Raw genomic sequence first — 23,172 nt, 5'->3', positions numbered from 1 at the left:
ATTCCAAAGGTGTAGGTGCTGTGTGATTAGAGACCGGAGCAGTTAGCACATTTGCTAGTGTAATAGAGGCCCCTTTGCAGCAGCAGCCCTCGGCTTTCCTTTCTGCTCTCGCCTCTAGTTTCTTCTAAATCTCTTCTGTTTTTAAGCTGCTAAGACAGGCAGGAAACGTACTCTGTGATGTTTTACGTTGGCCATGTCCGTAAAGCTGCTCAGGAGATGAGCTTCCGTCTTCCTAACGCCTTGGGATTTGCTTAGCTGTTCGTCTTATTTTGTTATTTTTCTGCTATCACAGCACAGTGTTTCTTGAGACAGTTATAGCGTGTGACTATGAAAGGAGACTTTTATTTTTCTTCCCCTCCCCCCTTTTGAAGGAAATGCCATATAAATCAAATCAGCCTCCCTGAGTCACTGGTTATTAAGTGTTTAGTGGGTATAGTGATAACTCACTATGGTTGCTGGAATAACTAAGCAGACACTTGTAGTGCTCCTGGTATGTAGTGATAGGCGCTCCTGGCATGGGTATTTGGTTATTATATTCTTTATAGTTCTTAGCACAGTGCTGGGCATACACAGTAGCCCACAGCATAAAGTTAACGTAATTGCCAATGTTGGAAACAGGTCAGGACTCAGGATGACTATCACTCTTGCCTCTGCCAATTACAGACCATTTAATCATCTGCAGTGTGATTGGGTAGAAGTAAGTGTTAGAAAGCATGCAGCACAATCTTTTCCATGAATGTACTTTTTTTTTCCTCCTTAGAGAACTCTTTCTGAAGACAAACGCTCAGCTGACCATCCGCTGCAGGCAGTTACTCTCGGAGCTGTCCTACATTTACCCTATTGATCTGGTGAGCTTTAAGTTCCTGAAAGGGGTGGGGGGTGGGGAAGATGATAACTCCAGAAATATCCTCAGTGAGAAAGTCATCACTGTGTGTGCTCCTTCTCTCGTGATTCAGGAGACCTTTAAGAGCTAGTATCTATCTCAAAAGTATATTAAGAATTAATAGGGCCGAGCTGGGAAGAGAGCTCCACCCTCAAAGTGCTCCCCATCCAAGTACAAAGACCCAAGTTCCATCCCTGAGACCCAAGTGAAAAGCTGGACATGATGACACGCTCTTGTCCCAGTTCTGGGAAAGTGGGGACAGGAGGATTCATAACAGTGGCTAGTTAGTCCACCCAATTATCGAGCTTCAAATCCTTTGGAGATACCCTATCTCAAAAACAAGATAGACAAGCCATATTGAGGAATGCCTCCCAGCGTTGCGCGCGCATGCACGCGCGCGCACACACACACACACACACACACACACACACAGTTGGTCTCAGGTCCCATAGTTTCATTGTCTTATATGTCAGCTTGATGGTGTGATTCTTATCATCAGAAACAATGCCAAATTATTTCTGGTTCCTTCTGAATCTTTTTATTCACCAGTTATCCACCATTTCTGATGTTTCCTCTGATGTACATGTGCTGCTTTAAAGCATAATTGCTCAATGACCTTGCCCAATTATGTTCATTAAAGTATTCCTGAGGTAACTGTCAGGATATTACATTTTTATGCAGTTTCTTAAAATCAATATAAAAGGTGATAGTGAAGTAAATCTGAGTAAGGTTATTGTTAGAAAATCAAGTCTACTAAATTTGGTAGTTTCCTTGTTAATGGTTATCAATTTAGTAAACTGACAATAGAATTTGAATTTGCTCCTAAAATCTTATTAAATTGTGTATGGGATGGATGTGAGGTAACCAGAATGTTTCTTTTTCTTTTTTTAAAGACAGATATTGTGTAGCTCCAGCTTCTTCAAACATGTGATGCAGTTAGGAATGAATTTGAACTCCTAGTCCTGCCGCCATGCCCCAAGTGCTAGGATTATACACAACAGACTTAGCCATGTCTGGCAAGAACATGTTTTATGATGTTACTTTCGTATCCTCGTTTCTTTGGATAATGCATACATGGTTTCATACTATCAAAACGTCAAGAATAACAAAATCCAGGAAAGTAGTGTGCCAGTCGCCACTACTGCCAGATTATTTCTGGTCCCTTCTGAATCTTTTTATTCACCAGTTATTCACCATTTCTGATGTTTCCTCTGATGTACATGTGCTGCTGTAAAGCATAATTGCTCAATGACCTTGCCCAAGGTATCCTCACCAGCCTGGGCAGCCCCACTCTTCTGCATCTGAGATGCCCTCACTGACCTGTTGGATTCTGGATTTGTCTTAGAGGCTTCTTTGCTTTTTAGTGCAACGAATTAATTTTGTTCTTTGGTTAAATTCACAGAATGAGCATAAGGATTATTTTGTATGTGGTGTCAAGTTGCCTAATTCCGAGGACTTCCAAGGTATTTTCTTTCTTTTTTTTTAATTATAGGGATTTGGCATATATAATATGTATGGGAATAGAGTTATCTTGACAATGGATACCTAGTACTTTGTCCAAAGGGGAATTTAGAATTTCTATACATTTCCAGTTAGAAGTACATGTAGTAAATGTAACAAAACATTTAGCCTAATCTTGGGATAAGTAATTACTGAGCTTTGTATTTGTAATTAAAAAATAAAAAGAAATTAATGGACTTCAGACAGCAGGTTGGTAACTTCTTGGTCTTTGTTTTTGTGAAAATCTGTGTAGAGCTAGGAGCAGGATTAAAGCAGGCGTTAATCTGTTGTTGAGAGTCATGTTGTTACCATCCTGAAAAGTATTTGAGATTTATTCTTCGCTGTTTCCATTAGTATAGCTTTAATTTCTCGCCTCTCTCTTTTACAGATTTCAAATTCAAAATAATTCCGGTATTTTAAAATCTTTTCTAGGTTCTGTACACTAAAGACAAAAGCTCTGAGCTCTGGTCCTCATGTTTGTACACCAAGCACTTTACCCTTTGAGCCTCCTCCCCAGTCTAGGAGACTATTTTCATTATTAATAAACTGTCTTACTTCCCCCTGTATCCTAAATGCTGTTCACATGTGCCCTGATATCTCTTGTGGAGTGTTCGCAAAGCCAGCTGTGCACCACAGAACTTTAGGAAGAGGGTGTCATTAGTATCTGTCAGGATATGCTTCCATTTCCCTTTGAAGAACATTGCTGCGCGGTCAGAAACATTCACGTGGAGTTTATCTAATTGGCCCATCTGCCTGCATAGCACATGGGTAGCTGGGACATGATATAAGGAGAATGATAGCTTAAGACATGAGAATCTTGGTTCAGGGTCTAGGCGCCCGCCCATCTGTAGGCCATGTCATGTTTGAGTTATTTTCGAGTCAGACTTTGTAATTGCTATGAGACACACGTGTGTCTGTAAAAGCTTGAGGCTTTAATTTATCTTTAATGGGTGGGGCAGGGCTGCTCCCCAATGCACTTTGAGCCTTCACACCTCTTTCGGTCAAACGGTGCACCTTGATGTTCATTCTATGCAAAGTTGTGGTGTCCTAAAGCCTGTTGTCCATTACTTACCTCACTCGCTCACATTCACTGGGGCTGGAGAGATGCCTTAGTAGCCAGACTCACTGACTGCTCTTACAGAAGACCTGGGTTTGAGTCCCAGCACCCACAAGATACAATCATCTGTAACTCTAGTTCAAGGTGATACAGCACCTTCATAGGCATCAGGCATGATCATGATATACAGACTTATGCAGGCAAAACACCCATATACATAAATTAAAATTATCATTAAAATTTTATTTGCCAACTGCTCTCGAAAACAGTTCCCACACTTTGGAGGACTTGAGGGTAAGCTGATCCTGAGGATTTCAGCTTGGGAAAGCTGTCCCTACCACCTGTCTCCGAAATAGTGCTGTGGACAAGGGAGAGATACCCTCCTCCCTGCCTGCCTCCGCTACCTACAGCAGTTGGGAGACCTGACCCTGGGGTCATGAGAGCAGGAGAACTGGCCCTTGCCCTCACCAGTTATAGCACTTGAGAGAGCAGGCCCTTTACCTCGCCTGAGCAGCACAGCAGAGCTGACCCTAGTGGCTGGGACACCAGTGAGCCAACCCTGAGGGCATGAACATGGGAGAGCTGGCCCTGAAACTTGTCTGCCCTGCAGTGGCATGTGCAAGGGAGAGATCCCCCGACACCCCTTGCCACCTATGACAGGCAGGAGAGCTGGCCCATAGTCATCAGAGTGGGGAGCAGGCCTTGCACTTCTCTGGGCAGCACAGAGCTGATCCTAATGGTGGGGGTGCTGGTAAGTCAGCTGCAGGGGGTTGAGAGAGGGACTGCTGACCCTGCAATTTGTCTGTGCCCTCCCCTCCCCTCGCCCTTTGTCACCTATGGCAGGTGGGAAAGCTGGCCCTGGAGTCAGGAAAGCAGGAAAGCTGGCCCTGTCCCTCACCTGCTGCAGCACAGTAGAACTGATCCTGAATGTGGGGGTTGAAGGCAAGCCACCCCAAGGGTATGAGTGTGGGAGAGCCAACTGTGCCTCCTGTCTACTGGGCAGTCCTTTTCTCAGGAAACAAAAGTGGAATTACTTGCAAAAGGGAGAGGAGGGAAGGAGACAGAAGAAGATCAGATCTATGTGATTGGAATACAGTAAACATCAAGGGAAGAGAGGGTCAGAGAGGAAGCAGAGTGGTCAGCAGGCCTTGAGGCTGCTGGAAGGGGTTTCTGGTTCATTCTCAGTAAGTGGCCAGTGCCTAAAGAGCTTCAGAGGAGCTGAGGCATGGGCTGAGCTGTGCTATCGTCCCTTTGGCTGCTAAATAGGGAATGGCCTGGTGGGAGCAGGAATAGTGTTTGTGGCAGCCTGTTACCCTGGTCTGTCCACAAGGTTTCTGGTTCTATTTTGGTTTTCTTTGAAGTGCCTTGTTTCTCATGGCTTCCATCTCTGTCTACACTTAGAATGCTTAGGGAAGCTGAATACATTCTTCAGTCCTTTAAAAATGCACAGAGCCCTGCAGTGAAGTCACCGAAGAGTGTGATGGGAGATAAAATGAAACGAACATTTAATTTTAGTCCAAGGTTCTGTTCAGTCCACTCCCTGAGAACCCTAGAGTCAGAAGTTTTGAGAAGGATATCCGCTATATTGTGTTCATATTCTACAAGACACATATAGTGTAACAAGACAGATTTCCTGTTTGTTATCTACATTGTCAGGTGCTGAAGGATACGGAGGATTAAGGCATTGATCTGCCCTTGGGGAGATTGTAGTTCTGTTGTGGGCAACAGATACGTAATTAAGCCAGGCAAGAAATTGGTTATTGAATACATACTATGTTAGAGGCTCAAAAAAGTCAGAATAATTCTCTTTAAGAGGCTATCAAGAAAACCACTTCTTAGAACCAGAGAATGTTTGAAAGAAGTGTAAGAGGGTGATTTAAGTTGAGTGAGTAGAAAGCCAGTAACATCAACCAGATATTGATGAGTGCCTGTAATTCCAGCCCCTGGAAGCAGGACGCTCAGGAGTTCAGTGCCAGCTTCCACTACATGAGAGTTGTTTCAAAAATTGCAAGAGTAGTGTCTGATGTTATGCTGTTACTTTAGTTCTGTGAGAATTCCTACTATGGATAGAGAATTATCTTGTTTTGTTGTTTCCACTTTAAAAAGAGATAGAAAGAGATGAGGGAAAAAGAGGGAGGGAGGAGAGGAAAATAAAATAAAATTGAGGCTTTGAAAAATTTAAACATTTTTCCATCCAAGGACTCACCTTAACTGGTGGCAAAGCTTAATGTCCCCAATGATGTACCAGAGTCCAAGGGCTCCCTTAATGTCCCCAATGATGTACCAGAGTCCAAGGGCTCCCTTAATGTCCCCAGTGATGCACCAGAGTCCAAGGGCTCCCTTAATGTCCCCAGTGATGCACCAGAGTCCAAGGGCTCCCTTAATGTCCCCAGTGATGCACCAGAGTCCAAGGGCTCCCTTAATGTCCCCAATGATGCACCAGAGTCCAAGGGCTCCCTTAATGTCCCCAGTGATGCCCCCCAATGATGCACCAGAGTCCAAGGGCTCCCTTAATGTCCCCAGTGATGCACCAGAGTCCAAGGGCTCCCTTAATGTCCCCAATGATGCACCAGAGTCCAAGGGCTCCCTTAATGTCCCCAGTGATGCACCAGAGTCCAAGGGCTCCCTTAATGTCCCCAGTGATGCACCAGAGTCCAAGGGCTCCCTTAATGTCCCCAATGATGCACCAGAGTCCAAGGGCTCCCTTAATGTCCCCAATGATGGGCTTCCTTAATGTCCCCAGATGCACCAGAGTCCAAGGGCTCCCTTAATGTCCCCAGTGATGCACCAGAGTCTAAGGGCTTCCTTATCCCTGTGCTGATGCAGCTTTCTTGTCTTTAAATAATGACCTCCTGAGCGGCCAAGAACTTTTAGTGTGCTGTAGCAGTGCATTCTGGGAGAGGTTCTAGGAAAGGAGCTTCCATTGCGTTTTCTCATGATGTCCATAAGCCTTTGCTATATAGGGATTAACACTGCATGGGTCAGTGATGTTTGGGAAGCTCCACCAGGGGCCTTGTATTTATTTTGCTTTTCTGAATGAGTAAGTTGTTGTTAGAGTGTGCCAGAGAGAGCTGGGCACAATGTGAGGAAGGGGTCCAGAGAGGGGCGTTCATCTGAGTCCCATTGACTGAGATATTTAGTTTAAAAAAGAGAAATGAAAAGAAAAGAAAAAACCCAATGTTTGTGCTTGTGTGTTTTTAAGTAATCCATAACATGAGAGTCTTTGTGGTAATGAGGCCCAGGTGTCCTCTGTGTCTGTGTCCCTTCATGCAGGCATGATTTCTTGGGAAGGAGAGTCCATATGTCAAACAGTGTTTCACTGAGGACATGGAATGACTCCATAACTGCTGTAGCACTGATTAGAGTCTTAACTATTTTGTCCTGTCTGGATCAGAGGGTGCTCGGTCCCTTAACAGATGAGCTGCCTCGGGGACCGGGAAGGCGGGATGGTAAGAGCTGTGAGGTCATTCACTGCTCAGATGCATTGCCTGTGAAGTTTGTCCACCTTAGGACTGAAGGACTGCTGAGCTGATTTACAGTGTTTATGTAGCTGTTGTGTGTTTGTGCAAATTTTTATCATAAAGATTACACAAAAGCTCTATCTTAAAATCATCATAAATACCTATTCTAAAGGAACTTGAGGCCTTTTGTTTTGTTTTCAAACCCTTCGAACACTGTTGAATTAGTATCATTTCACATACCCAAGTCTTACATACAGTTCATTCCTTTGCTCCCAACCTTCCTCCCTCCCTCCCTCCCTCCCTCCAACTTCCCACCAGCAGAAGTATCATTTGTGACCTTTCTACTCCCAAGAGCAGCCTAGGAAACCCACACCTCTGCTCTGTGTTAGGTGTGACGGACGTCGTTAATGCTTGCTGGAAAAGCACATCTCAGAGGGCCGTGTTTTGGCTTTGTCAGGTAAAACATCTTTTAGATCTCAGAATGCTGGGAACCTTAAACCTTTTGGTTTTCAGCTAAAATGATTGGCAACAGACTGTGACATCTGAGGTTGCATGGCCTGCAATCGCCGTAATTAACCACATGAGCTCACATTTTCCCATTGGAGGCTCAGTGGTCTTGGGGTGATGAAAGTGACTTCCCTACCAGGAGGTGGTTTTCCTTTTGAGGGTATTGAAATACCCCTGGGCCCTGTAAGGCTCCACGCGTGATCCTTTTAAAATGCTTTTTAATATAAAGCTTCAATATTGGAAATCCAACACCACAGTGTTTAACTGGGAGGCTGGTGGAGCACTCCAGCCTGAAACGGGAAGCATCGTAGGCTGTTTAATAGGTAGAACAGGGAGTCTTGTGGCTACAGCGGTGGCTGTGAACAGCCTGAACTTAAAGTTCATTTCCAGTATTACTTAACTCTATTGTCCACTGTTTCCTTTGATTCTTCATTTCTGTGCATACACCTCTCTTCAAGATGCCCTTTTAGTGTTTACATTTAAGCAGAATTGGTTTTGCTCACTGGGGAGGTGATGTGAGATCAGGTCTTTGTTCTTTTAATAAAAATGTGTATGTAGTCTGAAAACATGCAAATGTAGGTTTTCTTACTGTTATCCTCTTAGTAATTTGAGCAGCATGCAGATGCTTAGGTGTTAACCGCTAGTGGTTTGTATTTAACTTTCTGGAAGGCTCATCAAAAGGCTTTTTGTTGCTTCCTGAGAAGCTGAATGTTAGGTCCATAGCAGGGAGTGCCAATAGATGCTGCCAGCGTGAGCCCCATTAAGTCCTCCTCCTCCTCCTCTTTCAACACAAGTCCTTTAGCCCTGAGGAGTGTTTTTAGTTTGGTGGCTCTGCTTATTCTAGAAAGTAGAAGGCTGAGTTCTCCACTGAAGACTCTCCCAGTCTTAGCAGTGACCCCAGACTTAGATACTTGGGGAACAGCATATTTTAAGACCCAGAAGCAGTTTTCCCTCTCATTCCACTGCTGATGGTTTTCACCAATATGATTTGGAGCAGCTGTCCCACCTGGACCTCATCTGTGCCATCGAGGATCGATGGTATTACACGCCATGATATCTAAGATTTCTCTTATGAGAGAATTCATAATTTAAAATACTTTTGTGACTAGAAACCCCCCCCCATTGGCAAAGTGCTTGTCATATGAGCATGGGGACCTGAGTCTAAGCTCCAGCACCCGTGTAAAAAGCCACATGTAGTGGTGCCTGCCTGTGACCCCAGTGTGGGGAGTTGGATCCCTGAGACTCAAGTTAGCTCAGCCAGATCAATGAGCCACCTAAACAACATAGACAGCTCCTGAGAGATGACACCTAAGGTTAATTTCCAGCGTGTGTGTGTGTGTGTGTGTGTGTGTGTGTGTGTGTGTGTGTGTGTGTGTGTGTGTGTGTGTGTGTAGATATGTACATTATGTGCAGATATCCAAGGAGGCCAAAAGCATTGGATCCTCCTGGAGCTGGAGTTACTTGTGGTTGTGAGCCACCTGATATGGGTGCTAGGAACTTAATCCAGGTCCTCTGTCAGAGCAGCACATGCCCTTGCTTAACACTGAGCTGTCTTTCCAGCCCCCTTAACCACTGAGCTTTCTCTCCAGCCCCCATCCCAGACCTTAACCACTGAGCGGTCTCTTCAGCCCCCGTCACAGACCTTAACCACTGAGCCAGCTCTCCAGCCCCTGATCAGACTTTTCACATGCACTTTTCCTTTAGTACAAAACTGTGAAGTCACTGGGATGGTGCATTCAAGTGCTGACTACATTCTAGAACTCCAAGTTAAATGAGTAGATACCGTCTTTTGTTTTGTTTTTTTAACAAGGTTCTGTGATAGTGTGGGAGAGTGTGTAAGAGGGCTAGGTGTCAGGCCCACTTACCAGCTGTTACGGTGGACAGTTCTTTAGTCTCTTTGAGCCTTAGTTTTCGTTTTGTTTTTATTTTAATCTGTAAAATGGATGAGACAATTCTAAAGGAGAGTGTTTCCAGTTTAGTATTTGTTGATGAATGAATGAAATGAGTAGCAGTAAATAGTATTTGCTTTATAGGACGATCAAAGAGAAGCAGAGAGCTATGTGTAGTGAAGGGCAGGGACTTAGTTCGCTGAGGAAGGGTGGTGGGGTACATTCCTGCCACAAAAAGCTAGTTACATAGATACTGAAACCATAAATGGAACAATATGAAAAACGGATTAATAATTGAAGTTGAAGGTGTCCCTAGGAGTCAGGCAATAGCGCAGTCACTGTCATCACTTAGAGCCTTTCTCCATGGCTGGGTATCCCAGGCTCTCTGTTAAATCTTAGCACATGTGTGAGCCTTTTAAGGTATGTGAGGAACACTGTATGCTAGACGGGACATTTGAATCCTCCCATTGCATCGCTCGAGCTCTGAGCACTTGAATAATCATTTATGACCTATAGGTAGGGGCAGAAATATGAAGTGAGATTTTAGAATATAATTGGTTGTAGCTCTTTAAAGCCAGAAGTTTATGTTTATACGACACATGCGTTTTCCCCTCCTGTTACTTCCACATAAGTTATATGACAAGGTTGGGGTATGAACAATACAGTTCGAGACATTCACTTCACTGTGGAGCCTAGTTTCCCTTTCTCTCATCTCAAATTTCCCAGGCTTCTTTGTGCAAATTGGCCTTAGCATATCTGAAGCACACTGAGGAGGTGGCATGGGCTTTTGCTGCACTTCAGAATGCATGATCTTGTACAGCATTGGACTCTGTTACAGTAGAACCTCTGACTGATCACATGGACTCAAGTATTAATTTCTCACTTTAAAAGGATATGAAAGAAAGTAAGGGCTATTCAGGCACACTGAGAGTTCCTCATAAGATGTCTGTCACATGTTGACCCAGCATACTACTCACTGGGAGATAGCTCTGCATATAGTTAGTAGGTGCAGTTTCAAGCCTTATTAATGTCTTTATATTTCATGAACTAACATAATTAATATTTTACTTACCACATTTGTATAACACCTCCTCAGAGCTACATTTGTAAGGTAAATGGCTGTATTCTTTTCCTCTGTTTTCTAATTTACAGCAAAAGATGATGGAAGCATTGCCGTTGCCCTTGGTTACACTGCACATTTGGTCTCCATGATCTCCTTCTTCCTACAAGTACCCCTCAGATATCCCATAATTCATAAGGGGTCCAGATCAACCATCAAAGATAACATCAACGACAAGCTGACAGAAAAGGAGAGAGAGTAAGTGTTTTTTGTTTGTGTGATATAAGCTGATTGGAAACATGGACGAAATGCTAAGTGTACCAGAAATATGAAGTGTCGTCCAATGGACGACAGTTTCTGTATGGCCTGTGACCTTTGTGAAGTGGACCTCCCTACACGGCAAGACTGTCAGAAACAAACAAACTACGCGGGGTGAAGTACATGGCGTGTCTGCTGAGGCTTTGCTCTGATCCTCAGTGCTGTAATAAACTTGATAGCCTACAGCTCAAAGAAAATACCATGAAGAAAGTAAGCAACCGAAACTGAGAGGGAGAATGTAGCACTCAGAGCTTGTGGACATAGCTGTATCTGGGCTCAGGACACTTTACACTCTAAGTACAAGGTGTTGGAAAGTAACTTTTCTAAGTCTCAGAGAGACGCAGCTGAAGAACAGTGAGCAGAACTTGGAAAATCAATGGAAGGAAATAGTGAAGTCAGAGTGGGGACCAGCCAGGGCTCTGCACAGTGGGGTGCCACAGGACAGCCACATGGCTGTGCAGTGGAATGGCAGCGGAGGACAGGCAGAAGTCCTGGTCTTTGAAACAACTGACCAGTGTACAAGGCCCTGTAAAGGGAAATTTAGAAAGAAAAACAAGACAATAGACTAACAGACTGAGGAATGAAAAAAGGAGAAATGCCACACATGCAATACAGGCATCAGAAAGTGAGGAGACCATGCAGACAACTTTAAACTAATACTTTGGAAATTCTAACCAAGTGCCTTAATTTCTGGAAAGACACATTTAGAAAGCACCAGGGTATGGCTGGTGTGTGACCTATAATCCCAGCAGCCTCAGCACCCGGGAGGTGGGTCATTACCGAAAAGGGGAGGGGGTGCAGGAGTAAGATAAGGCGCCAGTGGCCACACAAGGAATGAGGATTTGGAATATTCTAGATGAATTATTCTCAATTCTGGCTTCACATTAAAGTCATCTTGAGAGCCTTAAAATCTGAGTTTTTGACTCCTAGATTCCTGACCCTCTCCACAGAGACCCTGACTCCATCAGTGATCTGAGTAATATTTAAAGCCTCTTTAGTGGTTCTGATGTATAATGTGGTTGAGAACCACTGTCCTACTTAGGAAATCTTGTTTCTTCCGTGGCATGAGAAGTTAGATGTTACCATGTATTCTGGGAGCTTGGAAGCAGTTTAGCATCACTGCCTTCAGAGGTAAAGTGAGCTGTGCAGAGAGGAGGGATCCTAGCAGCTTGGTCAGCCCCCAGTATCCATGTGTTCCACCTGTACTTATGAATTCTGCATCAGTGGACTAGCCAACATTTGATTACAAGTGCCAAGGGGCAGTTGTATCCATACTGAACATGTATAGTTATACTCTAACAGTACAGTAAAACTTGTAAAGATTTTTTAAAAATTCTTAATTTGGTGTATATGTGTGTGGAGGGGGTGTTGTACATACAGGAGGTCAAAAGAAGTCATCAGATATACTAGAGCTGGTGTTGCAGGCAGCCCTGAGCTGCTCGATGTAGGTACTGGGGACCGAAGTCAGGACCTCTGCAGAATCAGTATATGCCCTTAACTGCTAGGCCATCTCTCCAACCCCCACATCATCGTCAGTTATTTAACTCTAATAAATAGTGTTTCCATAACTAGTCACTTACAGGTGTCTTGAGTAGCCGCCCTGTTCTGTTGTGTGTATCCCTACCAGTGCAGTGGCTGGGTCTTGTGGCAGTCATCAGGTACTAGGATCAGCAGCAACGTAAAGATATGTTAAAGCATACCATAAATGTGTATCGGCCATGTGCACACACCATGACATTTAGAAGGGATTTGAGAACCATGGGTTCTGGCATCCATGAAAGAGGGTGGGACTCATTCTTCCTCAGATATTAAGGGATGATTGTATGTCTGGAGGAAGAAAGGCTTTCAGCTAAGGAGCATGTGAATAAGTTAGCTCAGTACCTTTTCCAGAGCTGTGATTGATTGGAGCCCAAGTATGCTTTTCAGTTTAAAACCATAAGAAGTTGAGTGAGAGCCTGTAATATATTTGACAAAGGGAACATGAGGTGGTTTTCTTCTTGGATTTTTTTTTTAAATCCATTTGAAATTTATGTAACTCAAAATTGAAGATTTTAAGTGCTCGGCGGCATTTAGTCCACTCTCAGTGTTGTGCAGCTAGCACGCCTACAGTTCTGAAGCCCAAAGCAAAGCCTGCACCCATTAAACAGCTACTCCCCAACCCCTGCTCCTCCTCAGTCCCTGGCAACCATCAATCTGTTTCTGTCTCTATGAATTCTCCTATTTTGGATATTTTATATAAGTGGAACCATACAATATGTGACCTTTTTCTTCCTGGCTTCTTTCGGTTTGCATAATGTTTTCAATGTGTCCATGCCGAAGCGGAGCTGAACGTCATTCATTTTTATGGCCCAATAACTTTCCAGCAAGTGTGTGCACCACCACATCTTGTTTCTTCCTTCACCTCTTGATGGACATCTGGGTCATTTCTGCCTGTGGCTCTCATGAGTACTGTCGCTTTGAATGTTTACTCATGGTTGTTTGAACGCCCATTTTTGGTTCTTTCCTTCACCTCTGTGAAGTTGCTGAGTCATACAGTAAGTCTGCTTAACTCTGGGAGGAAGCCCCAGTGGCTGTCCACAGCAGCCCTGCCCGTCTACACTCCCAGATGTGAAGTGTACCCTCTGTGGGCTTGCTTTGCTGTTCCCTTACTGAATGGTGCTTTTTTTCTTATGCTTAGGGACCATTTGTATATTTTATTTGATGAAATGTCTCTTCTTATCTATTGACCATTTTCTAATTGGGTAGTTGACTCTTGTTAGGTTGTAAAACTTATTTATGTATTCTGGAAAGTAGACCCTTATCAGGTAAGTAGTTTGCAAGCATTTTCTCTCATTCTATGCATTGTTACAATTTAAAGTAAAAAAATAAAAACTATTATATGCCATGGTGTGTTGTCAGAGCAGAGGGGCTTCCAGTGGGCCCCAATTGTCAGTTCCTACCTGCTAAGGAGTCACTGAAGGGACCAATCACATCCTACTTCTGGAGCCAGGGTTCACCTCCATCTTTTGATATGACAATCTTTGTCTGTCTAAACAGACCCCATAGTCTGTGCTATTTTATAGCAGTAGGTGCGCGCGCGCGCGCGCGCGCGCACGTGTGTGTGTGTGTGTGTGTGTGTGTGTGTGTGTGTGTGTGTGTGTGTGTGTGTGTGTGCGATGTAGTGGGAGATTTATAAACAAGACCTTTTTTCCATTTTCCATTTCATTTCTTCCCAGCTGCAGAGGCTGGGAAGCTCAGGTCACGGTGGGTCATGGTCCTGACCTTTTCTCTGTTCACTGAGGCCAGTTCCATCCCTATTGCTGCCTCTTCTAGTTAGGAGGAAGCTATGTTCTCATGGAGGAGGAGGAGGAGGGATGGAAAGCATGTGAAAATTGAATTCCTCTTGTCAAGTCCTTTTGCCATATCTTTAATCCATTCATGACAACAGAGTCCTTATGACCCCACCACACCTCCTTCAAGAAGAGGTTCTACCTGCCAATACTATTGAGTTGGGCTTACATTTTGGTGTTTTCATACCCCAACATTCTGATTGTTTGCTCTTCTTTCTGAGTGAAACCCCTAGCCATAGTGTGCAGTGTCCTCTTTCTTGGGGGTGTAAGGACACGTGTCTGATAATCTGCTCTTAAGCCCATCTCTCCATAATTAGGCAGTGCTTGTTTAACCATCCCTGTAATGTTAGCATGGAAATTTCACATCGATGGGTAAAGAGGAAGAAGCAATTAAAAGAGTTCCTTCATAGCCTCCTTGGTGCTCCTGGTGCATAAAATGTCTTTAATTCTGATAAAGTTGAGTGTTTCTGTTGTTTGGTGCTTTAATTGTCACATCTAAAACCCACTGCTCAGTCCAAGGTCAAAGGTTTATCCATATGCTCCCCTTACTGGCTTTGTCATTTTCTTTACTATTGGTTTGTTCTGTTTTGTTTTCTTGGACAGGATTTTTCTGTGTAGCTCTGGCTATCCTGGAACTTGGTCTGTAGGCAAGGCTGGCCTTGAATGCAGAGATCCCCCTGCCTCTGCCTCCCAAGCACCAGGATCAAAGATGTGCACCACCACTGTCAGTTCTAATTTTAATCTTAAAGGTAGCTATTTGTTCCATTTTAAATTATTAGTTTTTTATTATTTACAGTCTGTTAAAAGGCTCTTCTTTCTCCCTTGAATGGCCTTGGCATCCTTGTTGCAAAAAAATTAATTGGTCATGGATTATTTCTAGACTCTTATTTCTCTTCCAGTGGTCTATGTGTATGCTTTAAAGCCAGAACCATAATAATGTTTGCAATTTTGAAGGGAAGGAACTCTAAATTTGTTCCTTTGCAGTACTGTTTTGACTATTTGGGGTCCTTTGCAATTCCTTAGGAATTGAAGGATCAGGTTTGCCAACTCTGAATGATTTTGAAGGTGATTATATTGCCAACTAATTAATAAGTATTGGCATCTTGTTGATAATTATTAGTAACACCTTGTTTTTGTTTAGGTCCTTTTCTGTTCCTCTTGGCAGTGTTTTATACTTTTCAATATACAAGTCTTGCATGCCCTTGGTCCAATTTCTGTACATTTTATTCTTGTTGTTTCTCTCACAGAGTGTTTGAATTTTCTGTATATTGGTCCATGTTGTCTTGAGCAGAAAAAGTTTGAATTCCTTCTGACCTGGATGTGTTTCGCTTTGTCTTGGTTGTCTTAGTGAATCACTGCTGCTTGAACATCCAGCACATCACTGAGTAACGTGGGGAGAGTGGGCGTCTGTCTCTTCACGCTCAGAGAAAGCTCCTGGCCCTCTGCCCTGGAGGACTCTGCCACTTCAGGAGGGTCTCTGCTGTGCTCAGAAAGTTCTTTGTTCTCCCAGTGTCTCTGCAGTGAAGGGACAGTAGATCTCATCAAGTGGAATGATGGAGGGCTGCATGCTCTCTGTTCTCCCCGTGCTGTAAGCCCCAGTTGGCGTGGTCTATAATCCTGTTCACAGGGTTCACAGTGCTGAACTTTGTGGACGGTTTTTACACCTGTACCTGTAAGGCTGTCGTTTTCTGTTTGTCATGTGTGTCTGGACCAGGGCAGCCTGACCTCCTAATGAGAAAGGGATTGATCCTCACTCACGGTCAAGCCTTTAGGAGAGTGTAAGGGATCCTGTTAACCCTTCCTTTAATATGTGTTTGAATTCACCAGCGAAGCATCTAGCCTGGGACTTTTGTCTAGAGACGTCTCCAGGTCCCAGATGTTTTTTCTCGTCCTGCTGCTGCCCCAGTGTTTCTGCATCGCTCAGCTGTGTTTCTAGGTGTCGGCCTGGGCCGTCCAGGTGGTCTGGCTTGCTGCTGCAATTAACTCCTGTACTGTTTGCTGGTAATCAGTCTTTCTGTCAGGTCTCTGCTGTTGCCTCCGGTATCTGGTGTATCTTTGTATCTGGTTTTACTGATTTGCCATAGCTTAAAGGTTTGTCAATGTAGTCAGATTTTTTAAAGAAATATCTGTTAGCTTCACTGATTCTATTGATTTTGTGTACTTAACTTTGTAAACTGCAGTCTTTATAATATCCTTATTTGTTAGGTGTATTATTGTTGTTTTCTCATCTTTTTCCAGTTTTTATGATATAAAGTTACATTGAGATATTTTAATGACAGTATTGGCATCTATAAATTTCCACATCTATTTTTGAATTCTGTGTTTTGTTTCATTTGTCTCTGTATTTTCTGATTTCCCTGTGATTTTTTTCACTAGTTCATTGGTTAAAACATGCCATATGACTTTATGTATCTATTTTAGAATTTTTCAGTTTTCCTTCCATAACTGTTTTATCCCATTGCAACCAGCTATTTCTATAAGTTCTTAAATTGATATTTATTTTGTGAGCTATTTTGGAGAATACCTCACATGTTTTGAAGAAGAGCATGCTTTCAAATGCCTTACTTCCACGTGTGTGTGTGCACACGTGTGCATGTGGTGTACATGCGAAGGTCAGCGAGCATCTGTTGAGTCTGATTGCAACAGTGTCATCCCAACCACTGTATGATTAGTCAGTCACCTTGTGTCTGGATGCCCTGGACGTTACTGAGACCTTTAAAGAACGACTGTCTTCATCTTTAAAGAACAACTGTCTTCATCTCTTCTCAGTTCCGATGTCCTTGCTTCATGCGTCTTGGATTGCTGCAGTACACTGCATGTATTCAGGTGTATTCACCTCTGTGGATTAACTCTTACTAGTATATAATGACCTGTCTCCTCACTTAGAACATTATTTTACTCAGAGATCATTTTTTTTGTCCTTAATTCAATAACTCTTAGTTCTCTTTTAGTTATTATCTATCCAGAATATTTTTCCAGTTTTTAATGACATTTATTTTTGTGGGCACTGGGGCAAATGCCATGGCATGCATGTGAACATCAAAGGAAATTTTAATTTTTAAAAAATCTTTATGTCTGTGTAGCATGTACATGCAGTAGTGGGGGAGGCCAGAAGACCGTGTCTGGTCCCCTTGGACTGAAGTTACAGAGAGTTTCAAGCTTTCATGTGGGTGCTAAGAGTTGAACTCAGGACCTCTGGAAGAGCAGCCAGTGCTCTTAACCACTGAGCCATCTCTCCAGCCCCCAAAGGACAATTTTTTTTCTTTTTTCTTTTTTTCGGAGCTGGGGACCGAACCCAGGGCCTTGCGCTTGCTAGGAAAGTGCTCTACCACTGAGCTAAATCCCCAACCCCCCAAAGGACATTTTTTTTTTAAATATTTCAATTCTTTCCTTTTATCTTGGGAGGTTGGAGTCCCAGGGATGGAACTCAGGTTGTCAGGCTTGTGAGCATGTGCCCTTATTCCCCAAGGCATCTCTTTGGCCTCCTCTTTTTCATTTTGACCCTGTTAGTCTTTGTTTTGTTTTGTTTTGTTTTGTTTTGTTTTGTTTTGTTTTGTTTTGTTTTTGAAGACCCTCAGTCCAGAAGGCACAGGTCAGAGTATCAGAAGTTCAGGCTCATCATTGGCTAACCAGAGTTTGCGGCCAGCCTGGGACACAGAAGAACTTTATGTCCTCACATATTTCATCTTATACAGCAGTTGCCACTTGTGCACTGGGCCTCCGGACACCGAGACACTCCGATGCATCAGATGACCGGAAAGTCACCCAGGTTTTTTCCTCAAGTGGCAGTGCACAGTTTGCTTGCCTCACAACTTAACCAGTGTTAACTGCTCTCCAGCACTGAGTTCTCATAGGGTCTTCATCCTACAGGCAGCCACTAGACAAGTTGCAATGGTTACGCTTTTGTAGGGTGAGATCTGCTTTGCTCCCTTAAGAAGCAACCACAAGCTCACACTGGGAGTGCAGGCTGCTGTCTCCAGGTGCTGAGCTGAGCTGGAGAGATCAGATCCAGGGCACTGGAGCTCTCCTCACATTTCCTTCTTGACCTGATGGCAATGCTCAGTTGGCTGATGGAAACCTTTGACTATTTCCCAGATTTTTTTTTTTTTTTTTTTACATTTCTAGAGGATCAGGCCCTTAGAGTGATCATCTCCACTGTTTTCTCTGACATTGTTCAGTTAGTGATGAAAAATGTCACCTGTAAGAGATGAAAGGACTCTGCATGGTATTAAACAGGAGAGACAGCCACAGCCAGACAAGTACTGGGGAAAAGAGTACCTTCAGATCTTAATTTTTCTACATTTATGTATGTATGTATGTATGTATGTATGTATGTATGTATGTATGTATGTATGTATGTGTTTGTGCACAAGCACATGTCTGTGTAGCCTGCGTGTGTGGGAAGTTACACCTAACACACAAGCCTGCATGCCATGATATACATGCGAAGGTCAGAGAACAGTGTGGGAGTTGGTTCTGTCCTGCAGGGTCCTGGGTCAGCTTCTGGTCTGGGTTTAGCAGTGGGCAAGTCTACATGCCAAGCCGCCTCACAGTCCTCACTCCCTGAAGGTGACCTCCTCTACCCTCTTAGCTCTTGTGTTCCATGTTTTCAGGAGTAAATGTCCCTCCAGGTTATCAGGTTGCTACATAATAATCTGACTTTAGATGTGAGTTATATGGGAAATTGTTTTAGAAGCTAGAAGAAGGGCTGTCTCTTAGAATGTTAAGTATTCTTTAGATCAACTTTATAATTTGTGAAGTCGGCTGAATATATGAGCAGTTCAAGAGTGCGTGCCGGCTGCCTAGGCTTCGGCTGACTGATTACAGCTTTAGTTTGTCAAGAATAAATCATTTTGTTTTCTACCGCTTTGCCTTTTTTCTGAAACCCATTGTGTCTTGCTGACTAAATGTATGTATTTTGACATTTTAACATCAGTGAAGGTGAAGTGCATCTTGTAATTATTAGTATGTTGTAGTATGCAGTCATCCTGGCATTAACGGTGCATTTCAGAATCAATGTTTTACATTTGGGAAACTATTAAACATTCAGGCTGATTTTATGAAATTCTAGAAATCCTTCAGTTCCTTTTTGGAATAGCATGAAGTAGAAATATATAAGTAGAGATAAATTTATTGATTATGCTTATGATTGAGTCAACCTGTCAGTTGATAGTTATTCTATCCCAGAAACAGAGAGCAGGTTAGACACGCTTTGCTTCTCTCCTGAGTTTTTGGTTTGGTATGTACCTTTCCGGAGCATTAAATGGAATGAGGCCTTCATGGGAGATGGAAAATAAGAGATGAATGACTCACTGGACAGATTGTAGTTAATGCACCAGAGGCCTGGATTCTCTCAGCCGCTGCCCTGTCTGGTTGTGTGCCTCTGCAGGCTGTTGCATGTGACGTAACAGAGGTCAGAACTCATTATGCAGGTTGCAAGAAGGGGAATCATGCTTTCCTCTGTCTGACCAGTTAGAAGCATAGTTCTGGGGCTCACATCAGGCTGTCCACTGCGCTGCATAAGGGAAAACTCTGAGGTCTTGGCCGCAGGTCCCTGTAAGACTTGACCACCAAGGTCAAGGGCTGGTCGTGAAAGTCCAGCTATAGCGTGTATCTTGCTTCCCTCAGTGAGGACGAGCATGCAGATTCTCAAAGTGGTTTTGAAAGAAAATGGATTGTTGATTGCTTTGCTGCTTTCGCTGTCTGGAGGATGACAGACATACTTGGGACAGAGACTGGGATGTCTCTGGCTGGACTGGGCCCCACAGGCCAGAGTAGAGGATTTTTAAAGATGTCTGATAAATATTTTTTTCACCTTTTAAGGATAGGTTTTTTTCTTTGTTTTATTTTCAGATGGAGAAATGGGGTGATATAACTGGCAGATACTTTTGAAACTTCCTGGCTCTTGTACAGGAAGACTTTGCGGATCTCTAAAAGATGGGCAGCTGGGATTTTCCTGGTGGGCTTGTTGGAATCTGGGAAATGTGATACAGTTCGTCACATTTCCTCAATTTTTTTTCATACTTAAGTTTATTCCTTTTGGATGTCTATGACCAAAATCTCAGAAATTCCCCCTTTATCTGACTGAGTCTGATTTCTTTGGGAAATTAAATTTCTAGTAACAGAGACATTGTGAGGTGTCCAAACTCAGATGAGCCAAGTGTATAGTCATTCTTGTGGACCTGGTTCTCATGACGGCGGGTGGAGAGATGTCTTTACTTCGTGAGCTAGCACCTTGCTTTGTGACTGACTCAGTGTGTAAAGGGGCTTACCACACAGGCCCCTGAGTCTTGAATCTTTTCCTTTTCTTGCAGATTCCAAGGCAGGTCTGGGGATCACTGAAGCTTTCTTTCTCCTTTAGCAGCAGAGTAGCTGTGAGTGTCTTTATTTCTCTGTTCCCTCAGCCTGCCTCTTAGCTGCCAATGCTGACTTGAATGGATGGATGGATGGATGGATGGATGGATGGACAAACGAACAAATGGATTTGGTTTTCTGAAATCATGTTGTTGAACAGATAGAGTTACTTTATTCCTATGTGTGGTGAGTGCCCGGGATTTCACTGTTAGAACATGAGGTAAAAGAGTGAATGCAAGCCCCAGAGCTCTCGTGTGGAGCTCTCTCCTCAGTTCTGTCACCCACCTCAGCATTGTTCCTGTCAACAGCATCTTAAAAGATCCCTACATTCCTTTCTGCAAAAACTCTCCACTTCTGCCCACTAGTTGACTTTGTTTCTTTCCATGATAAAGTATTCAGACAGAAGTGACTTAATGGAGGAAGGGCTGATCTCAGCTCACAGCTTGAGGCACGGTATGCCTCAGCAGGGAAATCAAGGCAGTAGAAACTTGACGCAGCCAGTCACACTGTATTTAGGATCAGGAAACAAGTCCAGTGAGTGTTATATCACAGAAGCCTCCACTGGAGAGAGCTGAGGGTTTATTCTTAAGACGAATGTGTTTAGACTGCATGGTTCCAGCTGGTCCCTGCTAGCTGTCTAGTCAATCCCCAGTTTACTCTGACTCACAACCTGGTTTCCCCTGCTTCCAGATACTGCGTACTACTTTTGACCTTGTTACTCATTGTTCATCCTGGCCTATTACCTGGCCTTTAATACCTTCCCTAACCATGTCCAGAATCAAAATCGGAGCTTGCACATAAGCAAGCTTCTCTGGAAGGTGCTTCTGACACTCCCACCATTTGGCATTCTCCAGTTTTTGCTGTCCAGGAGCAGCTCTCTCGTTACATATCTCCAAAATGAGGCACTTTGGTGTGTGCGCATTGAATTTTAGCAAGCACGCAGGTCAGTTGTACAAGTGTGTATTACTCTTTGTTGTTTTTGAAGTGTGGGGTCTCAGCACATATCCCGGGCTAGTCGCAAACTTGCGATTCTCCTGCCTCCACTTTTTTATACCACTATGCCTAGCCTTACTTGTTTTATTTTACCCTTGTCTGAAATATTTTTTTTCTAGGTTATTAAGCTAAGTCAATTTCATGCCAAGATCCTTCTATTGATGTTCAAAAATCAGGTTGTTTTACCTGAGTTAGTAGAATAAAGGGATGTTCAGTTTTGCAAATGCTATTAGGTAACCTGACCCTCCACGCTGTGGTCTCTACGTCTTAACTCTAGATGCTCTCGCCAGGACAATGGTTATTTCCTGGATCCCCTTGGGACCTCAGCAAGCTGTCGACCTTGCTGCTTGCTGTAATTCCAGGCCTCAGCAGCTCTGCTGAGCCCTTGGAAGTGAGAGCAAAGAATGTTTTAAAATGAGGAATCCCCATGGAATTACAGGCAGGAGAGATCAACACAATAAAAATGCAGAAGGTGGTTGCTGGGTGAGACAGGAAATGAACACCTTGTGAAGATCTGGCGCTGCGCTGAGAGGGAAATGTGGAGAATGAGTCAGAAGGAATGGTGTGGCTGTTTCATTGCTGATGCTTGGAAGTATATTGTGTGTGTCACTTTTAATGAAGTGTGCCTTAGCAGTGCTGACGTTATTATCTGCATGAGGAAGTCTTCTCCAGTGGTTTGTCATCTCGGTTTTCTGCATCCAACTAAATTAAAATTCAGTAATGTAATGGGACAGTGGGACAAGAAGGAAAACCAGATGACGACGATACACAGCCCCAACCTGAACTCCTGCTCTTCTGGCTTGCAATATATTCAAATCATGGTAGAAATTCAGAAATTCCCAGAAGGGAGATGGAGTGGAGGGATAATGTATTTAGTGACTGGCGGGCTGTAGTATAAGTGAAATCGTGTTACATTATTAGAACGCATGACATCATGTTTGTCACAGGTGGCCCCAGAATAGCAGTGAGGTACTCCATGGGCTGGCTTCGCAGTCTTTCATATTATCACAGGACAGCGTAGGTGCTGTGGACTCTGGCAAGGATTATCCAAGACGTTCTTGATGTTTTATTAAAAGACACTATTGTTTCCATTCGTTCTTAGGCACAGGATGGTTTTGGTTAGCGGAGTAGGGAGGTGAGGACACTAAGGAGCCAGTGTCTACAGTACATGCTGTGTGAGGTAGTCCCAGAAAGCCTACAGCTGTGTCCCTTTGTCTGCTGGCTCAGGCTCTGCAGTTTTACTTTCCCTCAAACGACAGAAAGAAAAGTGCACAGTACTAAGCAGTGTGCACCATTCTAGAGGTGGCCTGTCTGCGTGAGAGCTATTTTTCCCAGGATGTGTCTGTGCTGAGTGTTCCTGCCCATGAGCCACTGAGCAGACAAACATCTCAGTTTAGCACATCAGCTGCACCATGTAGCAGCACTTGAATCTGGAAACTGCCACTCTCAGTCAGAAATGGCCGATGGTCAACATCCGCTGGAAAGAGCGAGCAATAGCACACTAGTGACCGTGGTCCCTAGATACGTGAGCCCATGTGTATGTGGCAGATTAGAACCAGGCAAAAGCTGGATGCCACCAAAGGGCAGGTCTACTGGCACAGAACAGCTGCTGCCTGGTTTGCCTTGCCTGTCATGCACTGCCTACCTTGTAAGTGATGCATTTGAGCTCACTCATTTATAATTTAATCTTGAAGCAAAAATTCAGTTCCCTTCAAAGAAAGCTTGAGTAGTTAATAATTTTGTCAAAACACTTTGAATATGTTTTTATTCTGGATCACACTGATTATAATAAACATAACTTCATTTAAACATACTGTTGCT

The 23,172-nt window shown here is 43.6% G+C and overlaps 1 protein-coding gene across 1 annotated transcript in view; it reads left to right on the top strand.

Annotated features, from left to right (window-relative positions):
• The window catches only part of Uvrag (UV radiation resistance associated), a 257,601-nt gene that overhangs the window by 151,728 nt on the left and 82,701 nt on the right, over positions 1 to 23,172 (top strand). The window contains exons 10-12 of the mRNA XM_032893006.1: positions 761 to 848; positions 2,286 to 2,346; positions 10,450 to 10,615. Coding sequence (XP_032748897.1) covers positions 761 to 848; positions 2,286 to 2,346; positions 10,450 to 10,615 — 315 coding nt within the window. The remainder of the gene's footprint in view (positions 1 to 760; positions 849 to 2,285; positions 2,347 to 10,449; positions 10,616 to 23,172) is intronic.

This window comes from Rattus rattus, chromosome 2 (genome assembly GCF_011064425.1).
Source record: "Rattus rattus isolate New Zealand chromosome 2, Rrattus_CSIRO_v1, whole genome shotgun sequence".
In the NCBI taxonomy this organism is placed as follows: Eukaryota; Metazoa; Chordata; class Mammalia; order Rodentia; family Muridae; genus Rattus; species Rattus rattus.
The sequence above is the reverse complement of the archived record's forward strand: the minus strand, read 5'-3'. Positions and strand labels throughout refer to the sequence as shown.